We start from the raw sequence: 23,445 nt of genomic DNA, 5'->3' as shown, positions 1-23,445 counted from the left end.
GCCTAGTGTAGCTAACATGACATCTTGTGTGCAATATGTTCACGTCAAGCTTTGTTACTGCAATGAAAATTTACATTTTAGAAAGCATAGGTTAGCTGAATTTCAGTGGTAGTTATTTTTACCTTTTGGTGACGAGCCTCCAAAATTGTTTTTATCTCACCAACAGCCAGGCTAGAGAATTGTGCAGATTTTTTTTTTTTTTTTTTTTTACTTCTTAAAAAGACAACAAGCAATGTACAAAGTTAAACTATTCTTTAATATATATTCAGATTCTTTGTTTTCATAAATGCACACTTGTGGTAACAATCATAAGGCATACCAATTAGTTTGGCCAACAGCAGGCAGTGATAATTGACATGGGTACAAAGCATAGAACATTCACACAAAAACAGAGGAGGCTCAGTACAATTCATGAAAAAAGGTCAGGAATAATTAGATTGTCATCTCAGTTGTCATATAGAAAGAAAAAAAAAATGCAGTTCTGATTAATTATTCCATTATAAAACAAAAGACCCTGGTCAGCAGTCATCAACTTATTGTGTATTACAGAACTTTGTAATCAGATATCATGATTAAATATTTTTCCATTTGACAAAAATAAATTCTGTGTGATAATTGACTCAAACGCTCCATGATTGGAAAACTGTAGAGAAAATCTGCAAACAAGCCAGAGGCTGAAAACAGCCGCGGTTTATGAGAGTTCCAGCTGAGTCCCACATACGATACAGTGGTTCGGCCCTGTTGCATGTATGTGAGTGGGTAGGCGGCGTATTAATGCGTGAGTGGGTTGAGCACATTTTTCTGTCCGCCACTCTATTGCCTACTACTTGTAAAGCGTTTTGACTGAAACACACTCGTATATTCACCCACAAAACAAACACTGGCAGGCTCAAATGGTAAGGAAATGAGAAAGCAAAAAACAGAATAAAACTTTAAAAAAACAGAAGGAGTGATTGTATTCAGTGAGCAGGAGATTGAAAGAGTTGATTTATTACAACAGTATTAAAGTTTGAGAGACAGTGCTTCTGCCCATGAGGGTTATTGTCTGCTGCCATCTTGGATGAAGTGCATGCTGCACTGCCTGTTCACCAGCTGTGGTCCATCCAGTTAAGAACAAAGGGAAGTTTCCATCTCATTGCAGCCCTCCATGGAGCTCCAGCAGTTATACAGGAGAGGTATCATACTGGCAGAAATGGGGAACAAAAATGCCCATCCCATAGGTCTTTAGGTCACCAAACACGACAAATGTTGTCAGAGACCATGTTGCTGCTTTTGTTGCAGTTGAATGCTTTGGCAAACTCTGGGAAGTTCTGAAGGGAGCCCAGTACTCTAGAGTGTTCAAAGGAGACCGGTGTTAGTGAACTTTGTGTATCAGAGGGCTCCTGCTTTTTAAACTGTACTTTTAAGTCATGAAGTGCTGATTTCTGCACTTTGTGTTATTACCTGAACATCCCTGGACTGTGCACGTCTACTTTAATGGAATTGACGGCTTGCTCTGGTCGATGTGATCCACACCAAATCTTAAAGAGATATACAGGATGTAAAGTATCAGACAAGTACAGAGCTCAGCAAATGTATTCGCTTATACGTTGGGAATACATTTCCCAAGTGGGATACCTTATGTAGTGGGATACATGGGTATCCCACTAACTTACTGAACTATTGCATATCATTTTTGCAAAAAAATACAAATTCTTACATTTTCTTTAATTGCAGAGGCATGTTGTGTTCCTTTAATATTAGATATCTATTGCACTTCTGTTTAAACTTTTGTGCAAAAGCATAACGAATGATAAAAAGGTAGTGAAATAAAGCATTTATAAGATTTGTGAGAATAATTTCTAATTTCAGACAAAATATAATTATTCATTGGTTTTTAATGACAGAAAATATCAACAAACTTAGAGTTGTGGAGTAATTAAACTTAACCTATAGTTTACTCAACTTCAAGGGATTTCAACATTTACATATGTATTTTATTGAAATGTGAAGATAAAAATTATGTAGGTGATTGTTGAAGCATTTTCAAATGGGATGAAATATTTCCAGTAACTCATCACAACCCTGCTGGCTGTAAAATTATTCTTTAGAGATTTTGCGGTGATAACTGAAGACATTTTGTGAATGACGGCATTAAAATTGCTGATCAATGTTGAAATAGACTGAAAATGAATCCAATTATTGTTCATGCCATTATAGTTGGTATCACTTATGAGAAGAATAGTTATCCTCTGTGTTTTGTTAAAGCTCATTTTAGATACAGAGCATTACTTTTTTTTCTTTTTTTCTTAACTGATGACATTTTTCTCAAGAAAAAAAAACTGTTTAAGTAATTTTGTAAAAAAAACAAAAAAAACTAGCATCCTAGTTTAGCATTTTTCTGCACTCTAAATGTACTAAAATGAAAAAGGCTGGATTTTTACCAAAATGCTCAGTGTGTTATTATACACCTGCTATTAAAATATTTTTTTCAAATTAAGGCAAATTGTTTTATAAATTAAATAATGTCATAATTAACTTACAATAAAGAGCCTCCAAGTAACCATTGAGCTACTCAGAATTAATTACGTCAGCAATAATGATTAAAAAACACTTCTAAACTTTATTAAACCTTAATTCTGATTTTTTTTTGTTCAACTGATTACCTGAGCAAAATTAAGAAAGAAGAGTTGATCATGTGAGAGGTCAATCCCAGGCAGTGTGGGCTCCTCTCCATGCTGCTTCACAAAGTCCCTGTATGCCTATAATAAGACAACATTGTATATATTTTACACATATTGAATTCCGACATTACAAAGCAAACTGTTGCAGTGAACATCTTGCCAATTCAGAGCTGCGTTTTACAGTGAAATATATGTGCACTCTTTTTCAGAGTATAAACCTAATCAGAATTTTGTGGCCAATTTCTAATTTCTGGGTTTGGTTCAGCTGGATTTCCTTCTGCTTGTAGTCTTGCTCTCTCGACCGTTTTCAGTCTCAATTTAAACACAGGTCTAAGCTCAACTCTCATTTTAAAAAGCTTGTTACGTAATCACTAAAATGTTAAATAGCTAATTAATGCCAAAAAGAGGTAACCCTCACAAACTGACTGTTCATTAATGTAGACACATTACATTTTAGTATTTGCTCCCCAACAGACAATGTTGACATTGCAACCTGGTCGTGCTTATATGAACGGGAGGAAAATTGAATTTTTGATGATGTGCCAAACTGGTCAGGGCTGATCAAGCAGAAAATTATAAGGCAAAGATGACAAAACAATTTCTCTTTGCATCTCTAATCAGTGAGAATGCATCACTGCATTCTCACTTAAGTTTGTTTACATTTTTTGGTCTTTAACTACTTCTGCTAACTTTAACATATTGTGCTAATTCATATATCAAAACGTTCCGCTTTTTCTGGAGATTTGTGCTATATCTTTTGCTAAATTGTACTTTTTTTTAATATTTGTTATTTTGTGAAAATTTCAGCCCCATTGAAATACAATGAAATTCTACAAAATTCCACAAAATTCTGCTGAAATCTTCTGCTTTTTCACAGCCTATTACTTCTGCCTACTTTCAACCTAGAAACTCCATTCAACTTTAAATCAGGTCACAAGACTTCAAACTATATTCAGCTTTTTGATAAGTCTTACGGTTTTTCCGAGTTCCGATTTAAGTTTTATGCATATTTTTGATCTATGGTGAAATTTTCTAACTGTTGTCAGTTGCTAGAGTGTGCACTCTAGCAACTGACATTTTAACTTTTCATGCTTTTTGACTAACAAAATTATGCTGCTCATCCATATTTAACTATACAGAAATAATTTATTCATCAAAATGTAGCCACACACTTTAAAGAACTATTACCATCATTCATACAGGTCTTACCATTTTCTGTCAAACTCTTCTGGAGTACAGACATGTCACACCTTCTATTCCTTCACTGTATTTCTCTGTTGTGCTCTGTTTCTGTGTGTGTCAGCATTCTGCTCGTCTACTTTTCTGTATATGCCTTCTGCTTTTACTGTCTATAAATGTCTTCTGCAAACTTTGATCAATTTTAGCAATTCGCATATCAAAATGTTCCGCTTCTGCTGAATTATGCTACATCTTTTGCCATATTTTTACTATCGTGCTTTTTAAAGTATTTCAAGTTGAATTCAAAATTCTGCTTTTGCTAATTTCTGCCATTTCTTTTTCTATGTTTGACTTTCCAACTTTTTAAAATATTTCAGGTTGCATACAAACTTCTGCTTCTGTTGAATTACGCTATATCTTTTACTATATTTTACTATCAAACTTTTCCAACTCTTTCAGGTTGCATACAAACTTCTGCTTCCACTTTGTTATATTATTGTTGCACAATTTAACTTTTTCCACCCCTTTCAGGTTGCGTACAAACTTCTACTTCTGCTAACTTATGCAATTTTTTTGCTATATTTTACTATCGTGCTTTTTCAAATATTTCAAGTTGAATTCAAAATTCTGCTTTTGCTAATTTCTGCCATTTCTTTTGCCGTTTTACTTTAACTTTTTCAAATATTTCAGGTTGCATACCAACTTCTGCTTCCGTTTATGCTGCATCTTTGGCTAAATTTCACTATTTAGCAAAAGATTTCTACCATGTATGACTAGCTTTCTCCTGCCTTTTTCCCCTACTTGCTTTGTTCTGCTCTTTCTTCCATATTCTGCAGCAATATTTCTACATAAATGCATTCTCACAGCTGTTTTGCTAGGAGCAGCAATTTTTCTAGTTCAGAGTAATTATCTTGAAGCAATTTTTATGCAAAATTGTATCTCATCAGTTGTCTCAGGTTCCTAGCTACCGTCACATTTTCCATGCAAAACAAGATGCATATTTTTTTTAAAATTTTTAAACAACCTTTAAATCATTTTATAGGATTGTTAGTGAACCTCTGTTGATCCAGAGTCACAGTACCAGCAATCACACCTTCATACAACCTAGCAAACAGATCAACATCCTGACAAATTTCAATATGTTTTTAAGTTATATGAAGCAGGTCACATATGTAAACAAAAACATATTTTTACAGCATCTCCTAAGTTCTTCACCTGGTATGCCTGTCGAATCCCTCCATTGTCAGCTATGTTCTCACCGAGGGTGTTGTTGCCATTCAACTAAAATAAAGAGTCCAAAGTGCAAAAGGGGAATTAGAGACTTGAAAGTTTTCTCTCCATATTTTCAGTAAGTTGCAGATATCAGTTTCTGGGTTATAAGAACGAATTACCCAGGGAATAAAAGGAGCTTTGTTCAAAGGAGCAGTACAGAGGAGGAAGGATAAAAGGAGAAGCACTCATATGTCAACATAAAATACTAGACACCTAAAGCAGAGAGAAGATGAAGCTGCAAAACGGGAGGAAAGATTGAAAAATGACAGATGGATAAGCTGGCAAAGGCAACAGAAAATCTTGTAAAATCAATGAAAGTGAGGTTAATTGGAATTTTGCATGTAATATTCCAAAAGAAAAAGCAGTAAACATACATGTAAACCATTAGCCAGGTCCCAGGAAAAGTTGCTGTACTGGTCAATGATGCACTTTGAGAGTTCCAGAAATCTGTGAGTAGAATCAGGAGTCCACCAGTCCTTCAGATCACCGTCCTTGTCATAGTTGCGACCTAGAGACACCGAACAGATTTCTGGGAGTTAGGCATGGGAATATTAACTGCAAAAACAATCAAATAATGAATACTACAGGTAAGATACAATTTTCAATTTAAATGTCATTATGTAGTTACATTTTATATCAACTTGAGAGTTTATGTTTAAAAGCTTTTGTTTAAATAAGCTTTGCCATTTATTTACAACATTGTTCCTGTAAGCAAGTTAAAAATGTAGTTTTCTTTCAGTCAGCTGACAGGGACTGTGAAGTAATGTGCAACAAAGGGCAACATGTTCATCTATGGCCCAAACAGCCAGACGAAACCTCTGCACTTCCCCTGTTACACTAAAATTACTAAACTGTAAAACTGAATGATGGAATTTTGTCGTTTTGAAATCGTAAGCTTCCTATGGCTAAAAATTATTGTTAGATATTAGAATTTGTTATGTGTAAATAAGAAGGCAGGTGACATGCCTGAGGTGGAAAATAATTTACAGTACAATTCAAAAGCAAGAGACTATCAAAAAAAAATACTGAAGCCAAAGGCATCATAAGGTGAAACAAAGCTCTTTAAGTGGTACCAGTTACAGGGGGAAGTTCATCTGTTCACAGACTAATGTAATCCAGCAAAACTGTAAAGGAGAACAATGAAGTGGAAAATTCATACCGTTGTCATCAAAGCCATGTGTAATCTCATGACCGATTACCATGCCAATTCCACCGTAGTTGAGAGATTTAGGTTGGCCTTTGCTAAAGAACGGGGGTTGAAGGATTCCAGCAGGAAACACTACAGACAGAGAACGCAGTTTTAAATTTCAAAATATGTCAGGCTTTATGTTTTATGGCTGAACAAAATTTCCAGTGCTTATTTGGTACCTATTTGGTTTTTGCTGGCAGAGTAGAAGGCGTTGACAACAGCAGCTCCAGTTACCCACCTTGAAGTAAAAAATAAAAAATGTATTAAATGATGACACTATGAAAAAGCACCGAGGCAAAGTAAGAACCCTACTGGAGGGAAAGCCTGGAAAATTAACATACAGCTTTTAAAGCCCAAGGTCAATGTAGGACTCCCTGCTGTTAAAGCTGAACTCTGAATGCATGTGGGAGTTTGTGTGGTAGAAAGTGAACACACTTCACAAAGAATAAATGAGGTAAACACTGTAGTAGGCCACTCTGCTGGGATCATAAATAAGACAGATGATTTAAATACCAAACAATGCACTTTTCATTTACAACACATCTGGAGTAAAGCTGGTAAATCTCCACAAAAAGAAACCTTACTCCTCCTTGTTGACTTTGACTCGAAGTCTCCGCAGGCGTTTCTTTTGCACGTACTCCAGGTTTTCTAGGATGTTTTCAAAGTACTCCTCTGCACTGTAGCTCAGCTAACACCATCACAGCCAGGGAAGAAAAAATAAATAAATCAGGAGGATTAGCAGTGATGAAAGCCGTCAGCACTCGGTCATGTATTGTACGAGGGAAAATTATTACAGTCAAATATTCACTGGGATGTTTTAGTTAGGATAAGAAATGCAACTTTCCTAAAGTAATTTCTGTTATAAAGAACTTGGTGAAATATGGATAACTGTTTTTTTTCCCACAAAAACTCACATCTTTGTACTCATTGTTTAGATATTTGTCATCCATGATGTCTTCAGAATAACCAATGCGTTCACGGATAGCTCGGGCCTGGCAAAAAAAAATAAAAAAATAAAAAAAATACAAAATGAGAATAAACCTGGTTTACTGGTCGTCCTAAATACAAACAAGTTGATTTTTGAAAATGAAATTCACACCTTCTCTTCAGCTGCTTTTTTGGTCTCTTCATCCATCCAGGTGAGGTCATTAAGGTTACTAATGAAAACTTCCCGAATGTCTTTAATCATCTCCTCCATCTAATCTCACAACACACCAAAGAGAGCAAATGTCATAAGATGCCAATGGTAGAATAGGAAAATGCATCATGAAAAGGTTCTCTGGTCTGCTGGTTGTTTCTGTTCATCAATTCTAATTGAATCAGAAATAAGACAAATATAACTTCTGTCAAACTATTAACACACTTCCTAAAATTAGGCCTTTCATATCCACATATCAAAACGATTCGGACTTGCATATTAGTCTGTTCATTCATTTGTAATTAATGAACAAAAACCTTGTCATGGTTTTAAAAATACCTCCTGTACAGAAAAGAGTTCAATTGAGAAAAAAAAGACCAACACTGTAGAACTGTGTGAATTTAAATAGACATACAAACTAGAAAAAAATGCATAAAATTGAAACTGAGAAGCGGTAAATAAACTAGTCAAATGCATTATGTCTTACAGATTTTTTTTTAATTCTGAAAGTTCAGCAATTTATTTAATACGTTATTCTGAAAATGTTAATATTTCGATCAGAATTCCCGAGGACTTGACCATAGACTTGGCTAAAACAAATTTAAATATTTGTTGAACTTTTTCCATTTTTTTTCAGGTTATAACAACAAATGTCATTGTTAGTTGATCTGTCAGTTTTCCAAAGTCAGGAAATAATCTGAGCTTTCCCGTAGTGTTGAAAGACTTAGGAATGACAATATCTTTAAAGAGATGAAAACTTTGGGATTTCAAGAAAGTAAAAAAAAACAAAACTGAAAAAAATGTTTCCGCTAAGTTTTCTGTTATGTAATGAATGTAAATAAATTTGGTTATTCTAACTGATGTAACACAAGAGATATTTGGTCTAATTTAACTTCAGTGAGAGAAAAAAAAATTGCCTTTTTACTTTGAATGAACATTTTTCCAGATACAATAGGGAGGGATTTTAGAAACAAAAAGTATGATCTTGCAACCAAGAGAAGGAAAAAACTTTAGATAAATATAAACGTATGTTAATTGACACTAATGTCATTATACTTTGTTTTAAAACTAGCATTACAAGCAATGTGTGCTTGACAAAAAAAACTGTTTTCTTTCCTGGAGGCTTTTCTGTAAGTCTACCCTTTTTATAATGTCACCCCCAAGAGTTTCCACATTTTTAAATGCATTGCTTCACATAAAGAATTAAATGAACTGAGACCTACTCTGAGACCACAGCAAGAGAAAACCCAAAAACCCCTTGTCTCGTCACATTAGTGGACCCCTTGCTTACTCATTGCACAACCATTTAAGAAAAGTTGCGGTTTGCCACAAACTGGCAGAGACCACACAGAGATTTTTCCGACAAGCCTTTAGCGGAGATTGTTGTGTGTGGACATATGCAGTTTGTACAAATTTCACAATAAACCATTACTGATTTCATCTTAGTTTTACAGTGAAAGCTTCCACTTAGCTGTATTTATATCAGATATGCATGGTGAGCAGCTGAAACTAGAGCTAAACAAGAAACATGCTGCTTATAGGCTTGGAGTGCTTATTTATTAATTTTCTAGTATACTGAATGTCTTGATCACTAATAATTGGACAAAGTATTTGTGTAAGCAGATGGTCTGGATGACTGATCAACTTCTTCCCGCAAGACAATATATACTTTTTAAATTATGATCTAATTGCTGTACACATTTCCTCCTGGAAATAATTCCTTCCAATTATAATGTATTCATCTATATGAAAAAGATTAATTACTTTAATCTCAGAATTCAGATTTTTTTCTCAATTCTGACTTACGCAGATGGGCACCTCGGAGGAAACCATTTCAATCACCAAGATGCAAGTTGTGGATGATGAAAACAAACTTTCTGGAGGAACATGTTGGATTTAAACCAGCTTTTTCATGGCTAAGGAATCTCCAAAGACGCCCATTCATTAATAGAAGAGCAAAAGAGTTTCCTGGTGTTTAAAGACTTTTTTTGAGACAAAAAAGTCAGAATTTTTAGATTAAAGTCAGATGAGGCCCTAATCCTCCTCCGTACAGATACTCTATTTAAATGAAGAGTAAAAAACAGGGTTGCATCAAGAATCAAATAAGTTCATTATGGTTGCTTATTAATGTAACAGCACTCCCTGCTGAGAGATTTTGTCATGAAGTATACATGTTTGTGCTAAAATATGTGGCAGCTGTTTGTCAACTCACACTTTATGCTGGGTCATGTATTTGAGGAATGGGGGAAGCAGATGCATAGCTGGATGTTCAGAGCAGCAATGTGTCACTTCTCACTTAACCAAATACACACACAAACATGCATGTTTGCGTGGCTATCTTTGAGGGGACTTTTTATTGACTTTCTACCTTAACCAAAACTCAATTCACACCTTAATCCTAAATCTAACTCCCGACCCAAAAACAGTGTCTCCCCTTTTGGGGATCAGGCTTCGGTCCCCACAAGGAGCAGTGGGTCCCCACAACGTAGTGTCAGGAAAATGGTCCCCACAAGGTATTAAAAACAAACGCGCGCAGACACACACAGCAGGGAAATGGGATTTGTCCGAGTAGGCAAACATCTTTATGGAAGTTGTGATACTTAAGAGTTACGACGGTGTCACTCATACACGACAGTATTGCGGCAAAGCCTGCGTGTGCACAAACAGAGGCACACAGTTGAGATTTACAGCGTAGGTGGTGTGAGCATAACAAGGACGCCTCATTCAGCTGCTTCCAATGGATGCAAACATGACAACACTGAGGCACAGACATGAGACAGGTGACAAAATCACAGATGTCTCTTAAACCATCTAGTTCTGTATATGGATACATAAAAACACTCACTATTTTTATGTCATTAGTTCAGATTGCCAAAGAAAGCTGTTCAATAAAGCTTTTTTTAATTTGACAAAAATTGGTCCAGTTCAGCCTCTACCTACCAGCTCTTTGCTCTTCTCAGAGAAAGCCTCCTGCACATACAGGCGTCCCACAGCTTTGTCCAGGTTGTTGTTGACATACAGTGCACACTGTCGCCACACAGCCACCTCTGATGTTGTCCCAGATAGAGCCTGTTTGGAAGGTAGTGACAGAAAATTTGTGAAGGAAGGAGAAAGTTTATGGCATGACCTTATTTGTGTTCAAATGAAACCGATTTCCATTTTAGGAAGTGGAGCAAAAGAAAATGATGGGTTATGAAAAAGTTCATAAGCCATACACATAAAAGTTGAAGGGAATATGGCCATGACAGACTGGAATCCAAACCAGTCCATTGGTGGTGCGATGTTTAAGGTCATTGTCCTGCTGGGAGGTAAACCTCCTCCTCAAGCTCAAGTCTTTTGCAGGATTTATTCTAGGAATGCCCTGTACTTTCCTCAGTTGATTTTAACCAGCTCCTGTTCAGTCATCTCAACAGAGCTCAAGGCCAATAGTCTCAACAGATTCTCCCACTTGAGCCAATGGACTTTTGCTGCTACGCCAGAAATACCATGGACTTTCTGCTTCCTCGGCTAATATTTCATATTATTATGTGGCTTCTGAAGGTCATTACTTGTATTGGATATTTTGGGGGAGAGCATCAGAGTAAAGTGGGCTGAATACAAAATGCACACTCAAATTGTACAAGTCATGTAAAGTTGTTTTTTTTTATACTTCTGCACTATTTTGTTTTAGTCACATAAAATCTATTTTCTTAATGTGACAGTATGAGAAAATTTATGAAAGCCTTTGTAATACAGTTGTGAGACACAGAATGTGTTTATGCTTTTTATACACATCCGACATGTTTTTTTTTTTATTCATTAAAGTTTGTGTAGCATCAAAATGAGAAGCTGTTGACAGGTTTTATTAACAGGTAACATGATTCTACCATCATTAATACTTCAATTCAACCTGTACTGTCATCGGACAAATAAAGGACTTGGAGAATATCACATAACTTCATTAATGAAATTTTAAAAAACAGTCCAGCATATTAATTTATTACAAAGACGTCTTTCTTGTTTTGATTTCACAGTCTATGTTTTATTAATTTCAACAGCTACGAAACTCTCGCAATGTTTTTGTTTTTAATAACTACAAGTACATTTTAACCACTGTATAATAACTTTCCAGCTTGATATTGTTATAAAGACATTGCAAGGACATTCATGAAAGTAGTTTTCCCAAGTAAACATGTCAGGGTAATGTCAGGCTGCATACCTTGCGGAAAGCTTTCCTGGTGTCTCTGTAAGCTCGACTCATCCCCACCACCATGTTCATAGCAAACCGCCAAACCATGTAGTTCTGCAGATCTCTGGAAAAAAAGGAAACGCAGCAAGGTCAAGGAGATCGACATGATCCTGCAGTGATCTAACTGCAGAGTGTGACCAGATTTTTCTGACCGAATCCTGCGATTCTCACCTTGACAGAAACGCATACAATTACTGCAAAGGTAAGAAGTTTCTCTGGAAAACGATAACCATGCAATTTGTATAATCTTACACACCTCTTGGTGTACTTGGCTAATACAAAGTTGAGTCTTCTGTAATAGTTTGGGGAGTAGTTGATAATTTTCTCCGATTCAGGAACGCTGATGTTCACTGTGTCCATTATCTTAGCTGTGAAGTAACTCCAGTTGAATATCTTCAGGTTGAGATAAAACCAAAAAAAAGTTTGATATTTAACACCAAGTTTAAATAATAGAAATGCTCACAAGCCAAGATGTTAGCATTACCTGAGAGTCAATTTCAAGAGTGAAGTTTCTGTTCAGCTCTCCCAGTTCCATCTTGTTGTAAAGCAACACTGGGTTGTTCCGATCTTCTGGCGTGTCAGTGGCCTGGGAGAAAAAAAACAATAAAATGCAACAAAACATAAGACTGGAATTTAAAAACTCCATCAAAAATCCTGTTTTCCCAACACATTTACACTCTTGGTACATCTCCAGAAGCATGAAGCATGTGCAGCCCAGGAGGCATCAGGCTCTAGCTGTCAGAGTTTGAATGGGTTAACTGCCTTGTAATAGTGAGCAGCAGAGTGGAGAGGAATTAAAGCATGTAAGCAACAGGACCAGTGCAGACTGACAAAACAGGGCTACAAATGTATTGATTTCTAGGAAAATTTAAAAAAGACGTTCATATTGGACATATTTTTTACCATAAACTTATCTTGAATATGCTAATATACTGTGACAATTATGCTGAATTAAGTGCACCTTAATTTCCAAGGCTGATTAACTCCAGGGCAAACATAGCGATTAGCCTAGAGCCCAAAATGATGTTGGTCACATAAACGCCTAATAAATATAATGCCCAAGGACTTTAAAATACTAAATGGCCACAACTTTGTTATAACATTTGCCTGTTCCACTATTAAATGCACAAGTACAACAGATGTAAAAAAAAAAGAAGAAAAACAGCATGTATAAATAAAAATGGTAGGATTTTATAGAAACTACAAAAGGTTAATGTTATCTTCCCCATGGGAAGACAACACTGAAAGTCAAGTGACATAAACCAACCATAAAACATAAAATAGCAGCCAAAATAAATGACAGAACTCCAATGTAGATTTTCACTAACAGTCTGTATTTTATGTTGTAGAAATAACGGTAAAAACATTTTCAAATATCCATAAAATTCATTCTAAGTGGGTGCAACACAATTGCTGCTTACATAAATGCTAGTGTTAGCTCATGCTAATGAATCTACCTGGTGCTGCTAATGGCAACAGTTGGCAGGCCAAATTATCATAGATATGACCTTTAAAACCTATTTAATGTTTCAACTTTCATGTTTATCCATTGGTTTGACATATCCCATTTCTACTAAATACTGTGGATCTCTAAAGACAATTCTGATCTTGACCAATGTCTGCAATCCTATGGCTAATAGTGTTTAAAATCTAAATTTGAACATTTAAATGTGGTGAAAACCTTTTGATTAATCAGGAATATCAAAAGAAAAATATAAAACAAAATTAGACCTAGGGGCTGCACAGTGGCACAGTTGATAGAGCTGTTGCCTTGCAGCAAGAAGGTTCTGGGTTCGATTCCCGGCCCCGGTCTTTCTGCATGGAGTTTGCATGTTCTCCCTGTGCATGTGTGGGTTTTCTCCGGGTACTCCGGTTTCCTCCCACAGTCCAAAAACTGTCAAGTTAATTGGCCTCTCCAAATTGCCCCTAGGTGTGAGTGAGTGTGTGTGCATGGTTGTGTGTCCTGTGTGTCTCTGTGTTGCCCTGCGACAGACTGGCGACCTGTCCAGGGTGAACCCCGCCTCTCGCCCGGCACGCCAGCTGGAGATAGGCACCAGCAACCCTCCTGACCCCACTGAGGGACAAAGGTGTAAAGAAAATGGATGGATGGAAATTGGACCTAGTCATCCAGGAGGGACTCAGTAGCCAGTTGAGGTGGCTCAGGCATCTGGTTAGGACGCCTCCCTGGTGAAGTGTTCTGGGCACATCCCACCGGGAGGAGACCCAGAGGAACACATGCTGGAGGGACTGTGTTCATCGGTTGGCCTGGGAACATATACACTGAACCTGGATACCAAATCAAAGTTGTAATAAGTTTCAGGGGGTATATGCTGCAGTACAAGTTTCAGTAGAGAAACATAAGAATGGGAAAAATGGAGTAAAACAATAAAGTTCCCTGCTCCGCTGGGATCAGGCGAACGGCCATGCCCTACATTGGCTCGCTCCCGCGGGTTTGGAACTCTAATTATTAAAAAAAGTAATATCCAGTATTCCTTATATGGATAAAAAGAAAGTCAAGTAAGTGACATAAACCAACCAACCAACCAACCATAAAACATAAAATAGGTTTCAGCCAAAATAAATGACAGAACTCCAATGTAGATTTCACTAACAGCCAGTATTTTATGTGGTAGAAATAATGGTAAAAACAATTTCAAATATCCATAAAATTCATTCTAAAAGACAGAATTTGTGAATATGGATATTTAGAGCTACAAGCCAAATATAAATTAGTGATAACACAAGCTGTTTTAAGGAAGACTGCCCATGTATTTAAAATGCTTATTATGGATATAAAGAAACTACAATATAATGCCACTGATTAGAGGTAGAGCTGTAGTATAATATGTCGGTACCTTTAAGAACAAAAATAAATGTTTCAGTCTGAAAAGTCCATGGATACATGATGCTTTTTATAGCAAGCTTGTGCATGATGCCTCAGCATGGAAAGAGTTAAAAGCGTGAAAGTCACACCATCTATCAGTCTCAGTCCCCTGACTACGCTCCTTGAAACTGCAAACATCCACAGCAATAAAATCAAGAAATATGTCTGCTGAAGAAATTGAGAAGATTGCAGTAATGAATCATTTTTACAGAAATGTTGCACTTGTAGCAATAAGCAGAAAATGAGTTAAAAGCAGTTCTTAGATAACGGCTAAACGATAATGACAAAAAAAGAAAACAAAATGGGTGCCCTCTTGTTTGTAGTTTGTCTTGTGCCTCAATAGAAACAGAAACACCTTAGCTTAATATTTCCTGCAAACATTCCTTGAAGCACAAACAGCAAAATCCTGAATTACACCCAAATTTAAAAAAAAAAAAAACGAGTCGAATGCATTGCATTCAAAGCTTCAGTGTAGTGAACTAATAAAATCTATATTATTTAAATCTAGACAGTCGTACAACGATTGAGTTGCTTACACAATGGCTTAGAACTCATTTGGGTGTGAAGATGGTCTGAAAAAGCCGTTTACAGGACAATGTCCGTTTTTAAACAAGATCTTAATTATACATGGGATTTTTTTCTGTAAATCTAATGAGTAGAGATAAGCTTGAGTTAGAATTAGGCGATAAGGAATATGTCCAGCCTAGAGGGACCAGAACAAAGTCTCGACAGAGGAGGCATCGAAGGCCAAAAACTAAATTCTGCATTGCCACAGAAAAAAAAAAAAAAAGTGTCCATTTCTCAATTTCCCAAAGGAATCACAGAGGTGTAGTGCAGAAGCAAAAAAAATAAAAAATATTGGATGCCAGCGGTTTTATGGTTTAAAACATTTGAGCTGTCAATGGTCCACAAAGCTGCAGCAAGTGCAATTTGTTAAAGTTTATATTCAAAGGGCCTGCATGAATTTAAACAGGTACACGGAGCGTTTCTCCCGCTCCAGCCGCCCCACCCAATGTGGCAGCAGTAAAACGAGCGCCAGATAAAGCAGGGGTTTCCAAAAGCAGCCATCAAGAGTTGGCATCCTGCACGTTTCAGTTCTCTCTGCTTTAACACACCTGAATCAAATGATGGCTCGTTAGCAGGCCTCTGCAGAACACCGACATGCTGAGGAGGCAGTAACCACCACCAGAGAGAGAACTAAAACATGCAGCATACAGGCTCTGGAGGGCAGACTTTGGACACCTCTGGCATAGACCCTCTTAACTTCTTTTACAGCAAAGACATGTCTTGTGAAAAGCCTTGTATATCACAGGATATATATTACAAGGTATATTGCAGAGTTATTCCTGTGACTTGCCTGCTTTCTGCTGCACAGCATGTTACTTTTTATTTTACGTCGCTTAAATCTTTAACTGTGGTTACATTTCCGAAGGAAGAGAACGTTCGACGGCGTCTACGTCTGCATTTCTTGCTCTATAGCACGAGCCGGGCACATCTTGTATTACATGACAGCCATGGTAAATCCCTTCTCCCCTGGAGCGAGTAACAGCAGGAACACAAGCTACCGATAAGTGAGCCGTGTTTTTGTGCTGAAAACGGTGAATCTCTCAAACAAAGCGGCTTGTGCATTCTTACAGTCTGAGAGCTTCTGCTTAGCCAAGTCCTCAGATCTTTTAACACTCCTGCAGGTTTAGCACAATGCTCAGGAGGAGTGCAGCAAGTGACACGGTCAGATATAGGGTTAGTAGGAAGTAGGTATCCCATCAGACTGTCAATTCCCAAAACGACAAACGCACACAGAAAAAAAGCAGAAAAACTCAAAAGGACATGCAGAGTCGGTGCGACCCCACACAGTAAACAAAACTTGTGGGGTCCAAATGACCTGATCTCTGAAGACCACGGTAGGGTTCAATTTAGTCACAGCAACCGTATCATACCAACATTGTGTCTGAATCTTTGAAATATAAATGGTTTCAGGACCTTTGACAATTATGCTCAGAGTCTTTCCTGGATGCAATGTGTACTTATGCTAACTAAATTGTACAGGAACAATTTAGTTTTTGCTACATTAGACTTTCAGAAATATTTGAGAAATAATCCATGTTTAATTAATGTGTAATGCTACAATGCTAACCTGCCTTTTACTCAGTAGAATAGTTACATGTTGGGAAACTTGAGAGCAGTTTGACTGCTTAAAAGCCTACATCACATGTTTTCTGAAGTTTGCCGCCGACTGATCAAGCCCACCTGATTCCCCAAACACACACGTCTTTGTTTACATTGAATACTGCCAAGGATTTTGGTTATTTTCCCCATGCCTTGGATATCATCAGTGTCAGTAACCGTCTTTAAATCCAAAGTAAGGGACATTTTGACATTTTTGATTTCTTAAAACATAGGACAACTATCTGACCCTGAAACTAGGCACAACCTCTTTGTTTTCATCATGGTTGTCCTGATGAGAGAAGCTGAAGAATTAAACAGTTTGGAAACCAAACTCTCAAACACCCGAGAGTTCATTTGTTGATAGAAGCTGAACCTTTAAATCAGCATAAGCCTTATTCTGATGGAATTAGCATATGGTCCTTAGGTAAAAATATTTGTTGTAATTACAGAAATTCTCTCCGTTTTCAACCCTGCTGTGTGCGGATTGGCCCGTCAGTAATTTGTAAAGTAAAAATGACCTACTGTATTTCCACTGAGCTCCTGTGATAACACTGATCCAATGTGAGTGAAGAGGCATTTTTGTGATTTGGAAAGAAACGGACGGGATCTGATATGTAATTAGGTATTTTTTGTTTCCTGGGTGCATTTTTATTTGCCTTTGTCTAGAATGAGTCCCAGGCCATGAAGACTGCATCGACCTGTAATGTACAGCATAGAAAAACAAACGGCTGAAGAGGAGGAGCAAAATCAGATGCGGATCAGTCATTTTTGTCTGTAATTTCTGCCATACAGCTGGCAGTAACAGCACCAAGCTGTGGCCATGGCCTCAACGGTACTTTTACCGTTTTAATGTTGCTGTGCAGTCCATCTGGGAGAGGTCTGTAAATCTCAGGCTTCGGTTGATCCGAAGCCTGAGATTTTGCTTAAGTGGTGTGAATGTGCCACATAAAAAGCAGATGTTGGGGATTCGTTTATTTATTACACAGAGTGGGTCCTGAGACAAAGCTTTTCCTGTGCCAATATGGCTTTAAATAAGATTTTGAGAATTTTTTCTTTCCTATAGTAGTAATAAGTGTTTGTCTCTCTTTTTACTTAATTCAAATCATTAAGGGAAAATTAGTGTGATGAATAATGAAGATATCTGATGAATACATCAATAAATAATTCCCAGAGTTTGTTTTGCTTCTCCGTCCTTAATTTAATGTAAAATTCCTCAGCTTTGGTTCAACCAATTCACGTATTTTAGGTTTGAGCAACAGATTAACATGCACTCCTTACTGGTGGAAAAACAAACAGTGAAATTCCTTTAGTTAGACAAAGACGAGAGCAAACACCAAAATGTGCGTCACAGTACTACTTGAGTGAACTGAAAGAACTGTAGACGAATGCTCACATTGGCGATGTCTCTCTCCAGATCCACAACTCGTGTCACCTCTTCCCTCATGTGGGTTTCGTTGATGTCGAGTCTCCGGTCAGAACGGATCAGCTTAGCCAGGTCAAACATGAACTGCTCGTAAGCTCGACATGCCTGCAAAACATTTGTTAGTAATAGTTGTTTCACCAAAACAAAAAGTATCTCCTCACACCAATGTACAGACCAACTGTTGCTACAGCTGCCTTTTTTTTTTTTATCAAATCAACTGTTCACATTCAGCTGTGAAATAAAACCAGAACAGAGGATGTCTGTTCCAGTAACACTTGGTCCGTCTTAAATACTTTTTCCCTCCCATTTTTTATTCACAACAGACCTCTGAAAGGCATTATATTTTCCCTGCAGTTTAACCCAAACATTCTTACTATTGCATTTAAGTAGTGCAAAAAAAGTTAACCTGTGACGGTGATGCTTTACATGGGCTGGGCGATATGGCTGTAAAACCAGTTCATATCAGTCGATAGACAATTATCAATATTTTCATTCACTAATTTTTTTGCTGTAATTATTTGAAATATTGCCAAACTGTTAGTCTGAGCTTTTCTGTTTTATCCACAGTTTTCACTCCACACCATTTTTATTTTTAAATAAAATACTATTTTTATGCAAGTTATCAGGCACGGTGCAAAACCTGAAACGGCTGCTGCGCAAGTTACTCAACAGGTTGTTGCTAGGTAACCAAAGAGCGAGAGAGTTAGTTGATGCCACCCACCTAATGACAGGCTAATGTTAGCCTCTCAGCTAGTTGAGAGAGGCTGAGAAGTTGTAGCCTTTCTACAGCCTACATCTCCCAGAATGCAGTGCAGTTCTGAATCAGAGTTCAGGGAATATTTTATATATTGGATATTCTAAATGTAGGTAGTACATTTAGATATTGATCTCCTGTCTATCATGATATACATTATTGGTTTAATTTTCAGCCAGAGGTTTTATGGAACACCAGCTTTCCATGTTAACTAATCTTTCAACAAAATAAACCAACACAAGCACAAATGAACTTTTTCAACTGCTTTGGTTGAGAGTTAATTACACATGACTAAAACATTTCAGCACACCTCTGCATAGGGACCCTCACAGACATAGTAATCTCTGGACAAGAGGCCAAGGGTTGTTTGCTGGTCAAACTGGCAAAGACAAAAAAAAAAAGAAAAAAAAATCAAGACAATATTCAAGTTGCTGGATAAAGAGATAGAGGTACAGCTGAACAGAATGTAGCCAAAAAGTATTTCAGTAGACAGATAAAACATATACCAAGACATCCATCCATCCCTTAGATTTTTAAGAGTTAATTTCAATTTGTTTTAAAGACTGTAGATTTTAGCTAGTGAAAACTCAGAAGTTTGTGTTCAGACTACAAAAACCAAAAATTTAATGCACGAAAGAAAAATATTCCTAAATGCCTCTTCCAACTGCATATAAAAAAATGAATAGAAGAATTAGGTGCATCAGGAAAATGTACTCAAGAAGCAAGGATTGGCACAGTCTGGAATAATGACAAATATTTCATTGTTTTCCAAATTTTGGGAATCTTTGTGACCAAAAAAAAAATGCTTCAATCGTTGTTTACTCACCATATCAAAATTAGTAAAATAAATTAACACACTGAAGTCAAATGCACTAAGATGCACCTAAAGGGGTTTTACAGCCGCAAGCTTTATACGTACATGAATGATGTATGAAGTGGAGTCTCTGTCATCGGTACCAACGAAAAAGTTAACCAGGAGTTGAGTTCCATATTTCTCATTTAACCTGGCAATGACATCCTCTAACCTCCAGGTTTTCCCTGAAGAAATAAGATCGGAGGAAGGAGGATGTACGAGGGAAGAACTGCAATAAGAGATTTATAGCATGATGGCAGCAAGAGGAAGAAGGGTAAAAAAAATGCAATACCATAGTCATCCTCCCAGTTGTCCACAGCCATGGGCCACTCAAAGATGTCTGGCAGCATGTCAAGTAAAGGAGACCCTCCTCTCAACTCTATTAAGCCTACAGTGCAGTGTTGAGGAAACAGAAATTAGCTTGCATACAGTAATTTTACACAAACTGCAAAAAGCAACATTTACTAGTCAGTTTCAGGCTCATTCCTTTGAAGTTCAAATTTTTACCCCCTTGAAAATGTTGTAATTTTACATCTCCATTTCAAACACAAATGTACACATTTTTGTTCTTGGTTTTTACTTAAACTTATATATTGAACCTTTCTGTTCACTTTTGAAATACTATTGGATAGAAATGTTTTCAATTTCTCCAAATAGGGTCATAAACTACCACAACTTTAAAAACATTTTCTAGGGCAAGATTTCCAAGTTCCAGATTAGGTAAAAAGTATTTCTAAGTTTTTTGGGTGATCATTATAACGCCTAGCTCATGCATACAAAAGTTATGTAATGTTAAGCTTATGTACAAAATACAAAGATGACCATGTTTGACGTATCCAATATTACATTTTTATCTTCAGCAAACGCACAACCTTCAACAGCTGCACAGAGTGATGTCTATACAAAACATAACAGTTCATCTAAAATGGATTAGTCCATTCACATCTCATGTCTGCTGACTCACTCTCGTTTATGCAGGACTTGTAAAGTGTCTTTGCCTTGGTGAGAGCAGCAGCCTCCCTCTCCACGGTCTTTTCAAGGACACCTGCATATAAGCACAAACAAAAGCGCACATGAAAAAAAAAGGGACGAAGATGAAGGTGAAATCAGAGCACCTGTCGAAATTTAGAGGGAGAAGAGGGGGAGTGGGAGCAGCGTACGCCTGCAGGAAGATGCAGAACCGTTTTTACGTGCGAGGGTTCAAATGAAATGATGGTGCTTACGTTACCAATTTGTCCCAGTGTCGCCAAGAGCCCTGGAAACTAACGCAATCATTGCAAAAACCCTGGCAACGGAATACAGTTGTTGACAAAGGAGGCAATATGTAATTTATAAGTGGAAGAGAAATAAAAACATGGTTCACTTTTTATGAAAAAAGTGGAAAAACAACTTCAAAGTTCAACTTCTCAATCCAGGTTGTGTGTTTTGTTTTTTTTTATTATGTTTTTGGCAACAACAGAACTAAAAAGAAATACCAAGTGTTTGTAGATGGGAGCTTTGAAGATTCAAAAAGCATTATAAAGCAGTACAAGTTTCCACAAAAAACAATGCTTTAATTTCCACCTTCCTGTAACAACAAACATTAGTGCTGTCATGAGTCCAAGTCGACTTTATGCCTTTGAAAAGATTTAAAGACATTAACTCTCCTGTAATCTTAAGTGACGTGGTTATTTTTACTCCAGATGGCCCGGTGGGGTCGCACTGAACCCGCGTGCGCCTTTACAATTTTTTTTTTTAATTAATTAATTTTTTTGTCGTTTTGGGAAGTGATGGTGTGACGGGACAACCCCCCCACACTTCCCTCCTGTCTGGCCGTGACATCTGCCGCACTCTCGACGGTTAAAAAGGATGAGGTGCTTTTGGTGGTTTAGGGAAATGAGAGGGATGACAAAAAATAAAAAATAAAAATAGAAAAAACACTAATTCTGAAGATGTTCCCATCACTTCAAAAGCCCCGTCAGACTTCTGGGACTGCACCCAAGTAACTACAGTCAGTTTTTTTTTTTTTTTTGCTTCCTTTCATCAGCCAGTCGCTCCTCAAAAACCTTGTCTGGTACTTCTAATCCTCCAAGTATTCTCAATCCATCTTTATCTCTGAATCCAAGAAGGGTGAAATAAGCTACCAAAGTGCTTCCAGAGCAGCATCATCATCCTGCCTTCAGTTTGATTTCAGAGGCCTAACCTGTACTTTTTTTTTGGCCAGGTAATATACTTTACTTTGAGTTGGATGTTATTCACCTAAAATAAAAAGCTCCAACTAAAGTTTCCTGCGAAAGTGCAATATATTTTAAAGTTTTTCCAATTATTTTAAGTTGCAACCAGAAACTTTTACAAATAAAAATCTGAAGCAGGTGGCATGCATCTGAATTATGTCCCCTTTTTATGCCAATACACTAAAGTCAGGTGGAACGCGATACCTTCGGATTAGTTAATGGAGTCTGTTGAGAAGATTAATGGACAAACAGAAGAACAAGAAATATAGCAGGCAATTCAGGGATAAGGTTGGGGAAAAATGTAAAGCAGGGTTCAGTTAGAAAACATCTTAAAGTGTGATGCAACTGTGAGCCTACTACTAAGATGCGTTTGTCTGTGTCTGCTGGCCGGTCATGGAGGGCAATAATCAACAATCCGACTCTGAAGCAGTTGAAAAGATCCACCACTCAGATGGGAGACAACTGATGGTCCCTCAAACAAATCTGGCTTTTCAGGAAGAAAGACATTGGAAAAATGCATACTTGTTGCCCGCTTCAAGTCATGTCGACTAAACAGCCAACATGTCTGCTCATTCGAGACAAAGTGAACTTATTTACCTATATGACCGTCATGAAAAGAAAATTTTGTGCCATTTTGAGATCTCAACTCAGTGAGTGACAGGTGTCCAGCCAATGATACGATACGGTTCACTTAGCCAATCATCGCATGCTGTTGTGTTTACGTGCCTTAGCCATACGCGCTGTGGCACCGTGCAGGTTAGCCACGTAACAATAGTGCAGTGTACTAAAAGACTCAAAAGCTAACGCCCGTCTTGGAAAATAAAACTTTTGCTTATTTACTGGGAAGAATAAAGTCACGATGAAGATTTCAGTGATGATGTCTTTCTTTCCAACTGGAACTCCTTTGAACCAGGTTTGATTTAGGGACACAGGTACCAATTAACCAGAGATGGGAGAAATTTGGAGAAACTCCCTACAGGAGAGATATGGGTGGAAGGCACTGTGTACGTGACTGATAAGATATAAAAGGAGAATTGTATGCATTAAGTTTCATTTCTTCTTCCTTCTTCTCTCGCTTTTTTCTCAGACGCTGATATTTACTCTTATTTTCTAAATAAAACATCTAAAGACAAATGGGCATTTCTCTGATTCAGTGTATTGCTCACTCCCAAAACAAAAAAGACTTTTCCTAAACACACCTCATCTAGAAGCGAAGGGGCAGTGGGACAACAAGTCACGAAGCCCAAGTAGAAAAGAAATGTGCTTCTTTTAAGATGGAATGGCTGTCAGAGTTTGAGCAAAAAGAAGAGCAGTACAGTGGAGTGACCGTGTCAAGGAGGCAATGGGGACCTCAGAAATACTGGTGAGATTAGTTTTTTTTATTAGTAAGCTCTACGATCACGTGGATGGTCTTTTTCCAGAGGATGAATTAAAGGAGTGGTCTGCATTTGACATTGAAGCATTGAGCTCAGACAGCAATTTT

The 23,445-nt window shown here is 37.3% G+C and overlaps 1 protein-coding gene across 5 annotated transcripts in view; it reads right to left on the bottom strand.

Moving 5' to 3' along the window:
- Positions 1-235: 235 nt before the first annotated feature.
- LOC103474711 (neprilysin) overlaps positions 236-23,445 on the bottom strand; it is a 57,728-nt gene continuing 34,518 nt past the window's right edge. For all 5 annotated transcript variants that reach the window (XM_008425860.1, XM_008425859.2, XM_008425862.2 and 2 more), the window contains 19 exons: positions 20,714-20,794; positions 20,042-20,137; positions 19,816-19,934; positions 19,207-19,275; positions 18,113-18,247; positions 12,154-12,255; positions 11,926-12,062; positions 11,640-11,733; positions 10,382-10,510; positions 7,403-7,501; positions 7,218-7,295; positions 6,888-6,991; positions 6,483-6,541; positions 6,274-6,393; positions 5,489-5,622; positions 5,058-5,123; positions 2,646-2,741; positions 1,444-1,520; positions 236-1,329 (listed from right to left, as the gene is read on the bottom strand). In XM_008425860.1, coding sequence (XP_008424082.1) covers positions 1,230-1,329; positions 1,444-1,520; positions 2,646-2,741; positions 5,058-5,123; positions 5,489-5,622; positions 6,274-6,393; positions 6,483-6,541; positions 6,888-6,991; positions 7,218-7,295; positions 7,403-7,501; positions 10,382-10,510; positions 11,640-11,733; positions 11,926-12,062; positions 12,154-12,255; positions 18,113-18,247; positions 19,207-19,275; positions 19,816-19,934; positions 20,042-20,137; positions 20,714-20,794 — 1,895 coding nt within the window. In that variant the 3' untranslated portion in view covers positions 236-1,229. The remainder of the gene's footprint in view (positions 1,330-1,443; positions 1,521-2,645; positions 2,742-5,057; positions 5,124-5,488; positions 5,623-6,273; positions 6,394-6,482; positions 6,542-6,887; positions 6,992-7,217; positions 7,296-7,402; positions 7,502-10,381; positions 10,511-11,639; positions 11,734-11,925; positions 12,063-12,153; positions 12,256-18,112; positions 18,248-19,206; positions 19,276-19,815; positions 19,935-20,041; positions 20,138-20,713; positions 20,795-23,445) is intronic.

Source organism: Poecilia reticulata, linkage group LG13 (genome assembly GCF_000633615.1).
Source record: "Poecilia reticulata strain Guanapo linkage group LG13, Guppy_female_1.0+MT, whole genome shotgun sequence".
In the NCBI taxonomy this organism is placed as follows: domain Eukaryota; kingdom Metazoa; phylum Chordata; class Actinopteri; order Cyprinodontiformes; family Poeciliidae; genus Poecilia; species Poecilia reticulata.
Note: the sequence above shows the minus strand (reverse complement) of the source record. Positions and strands in the feature narration are given on the sequence as shown.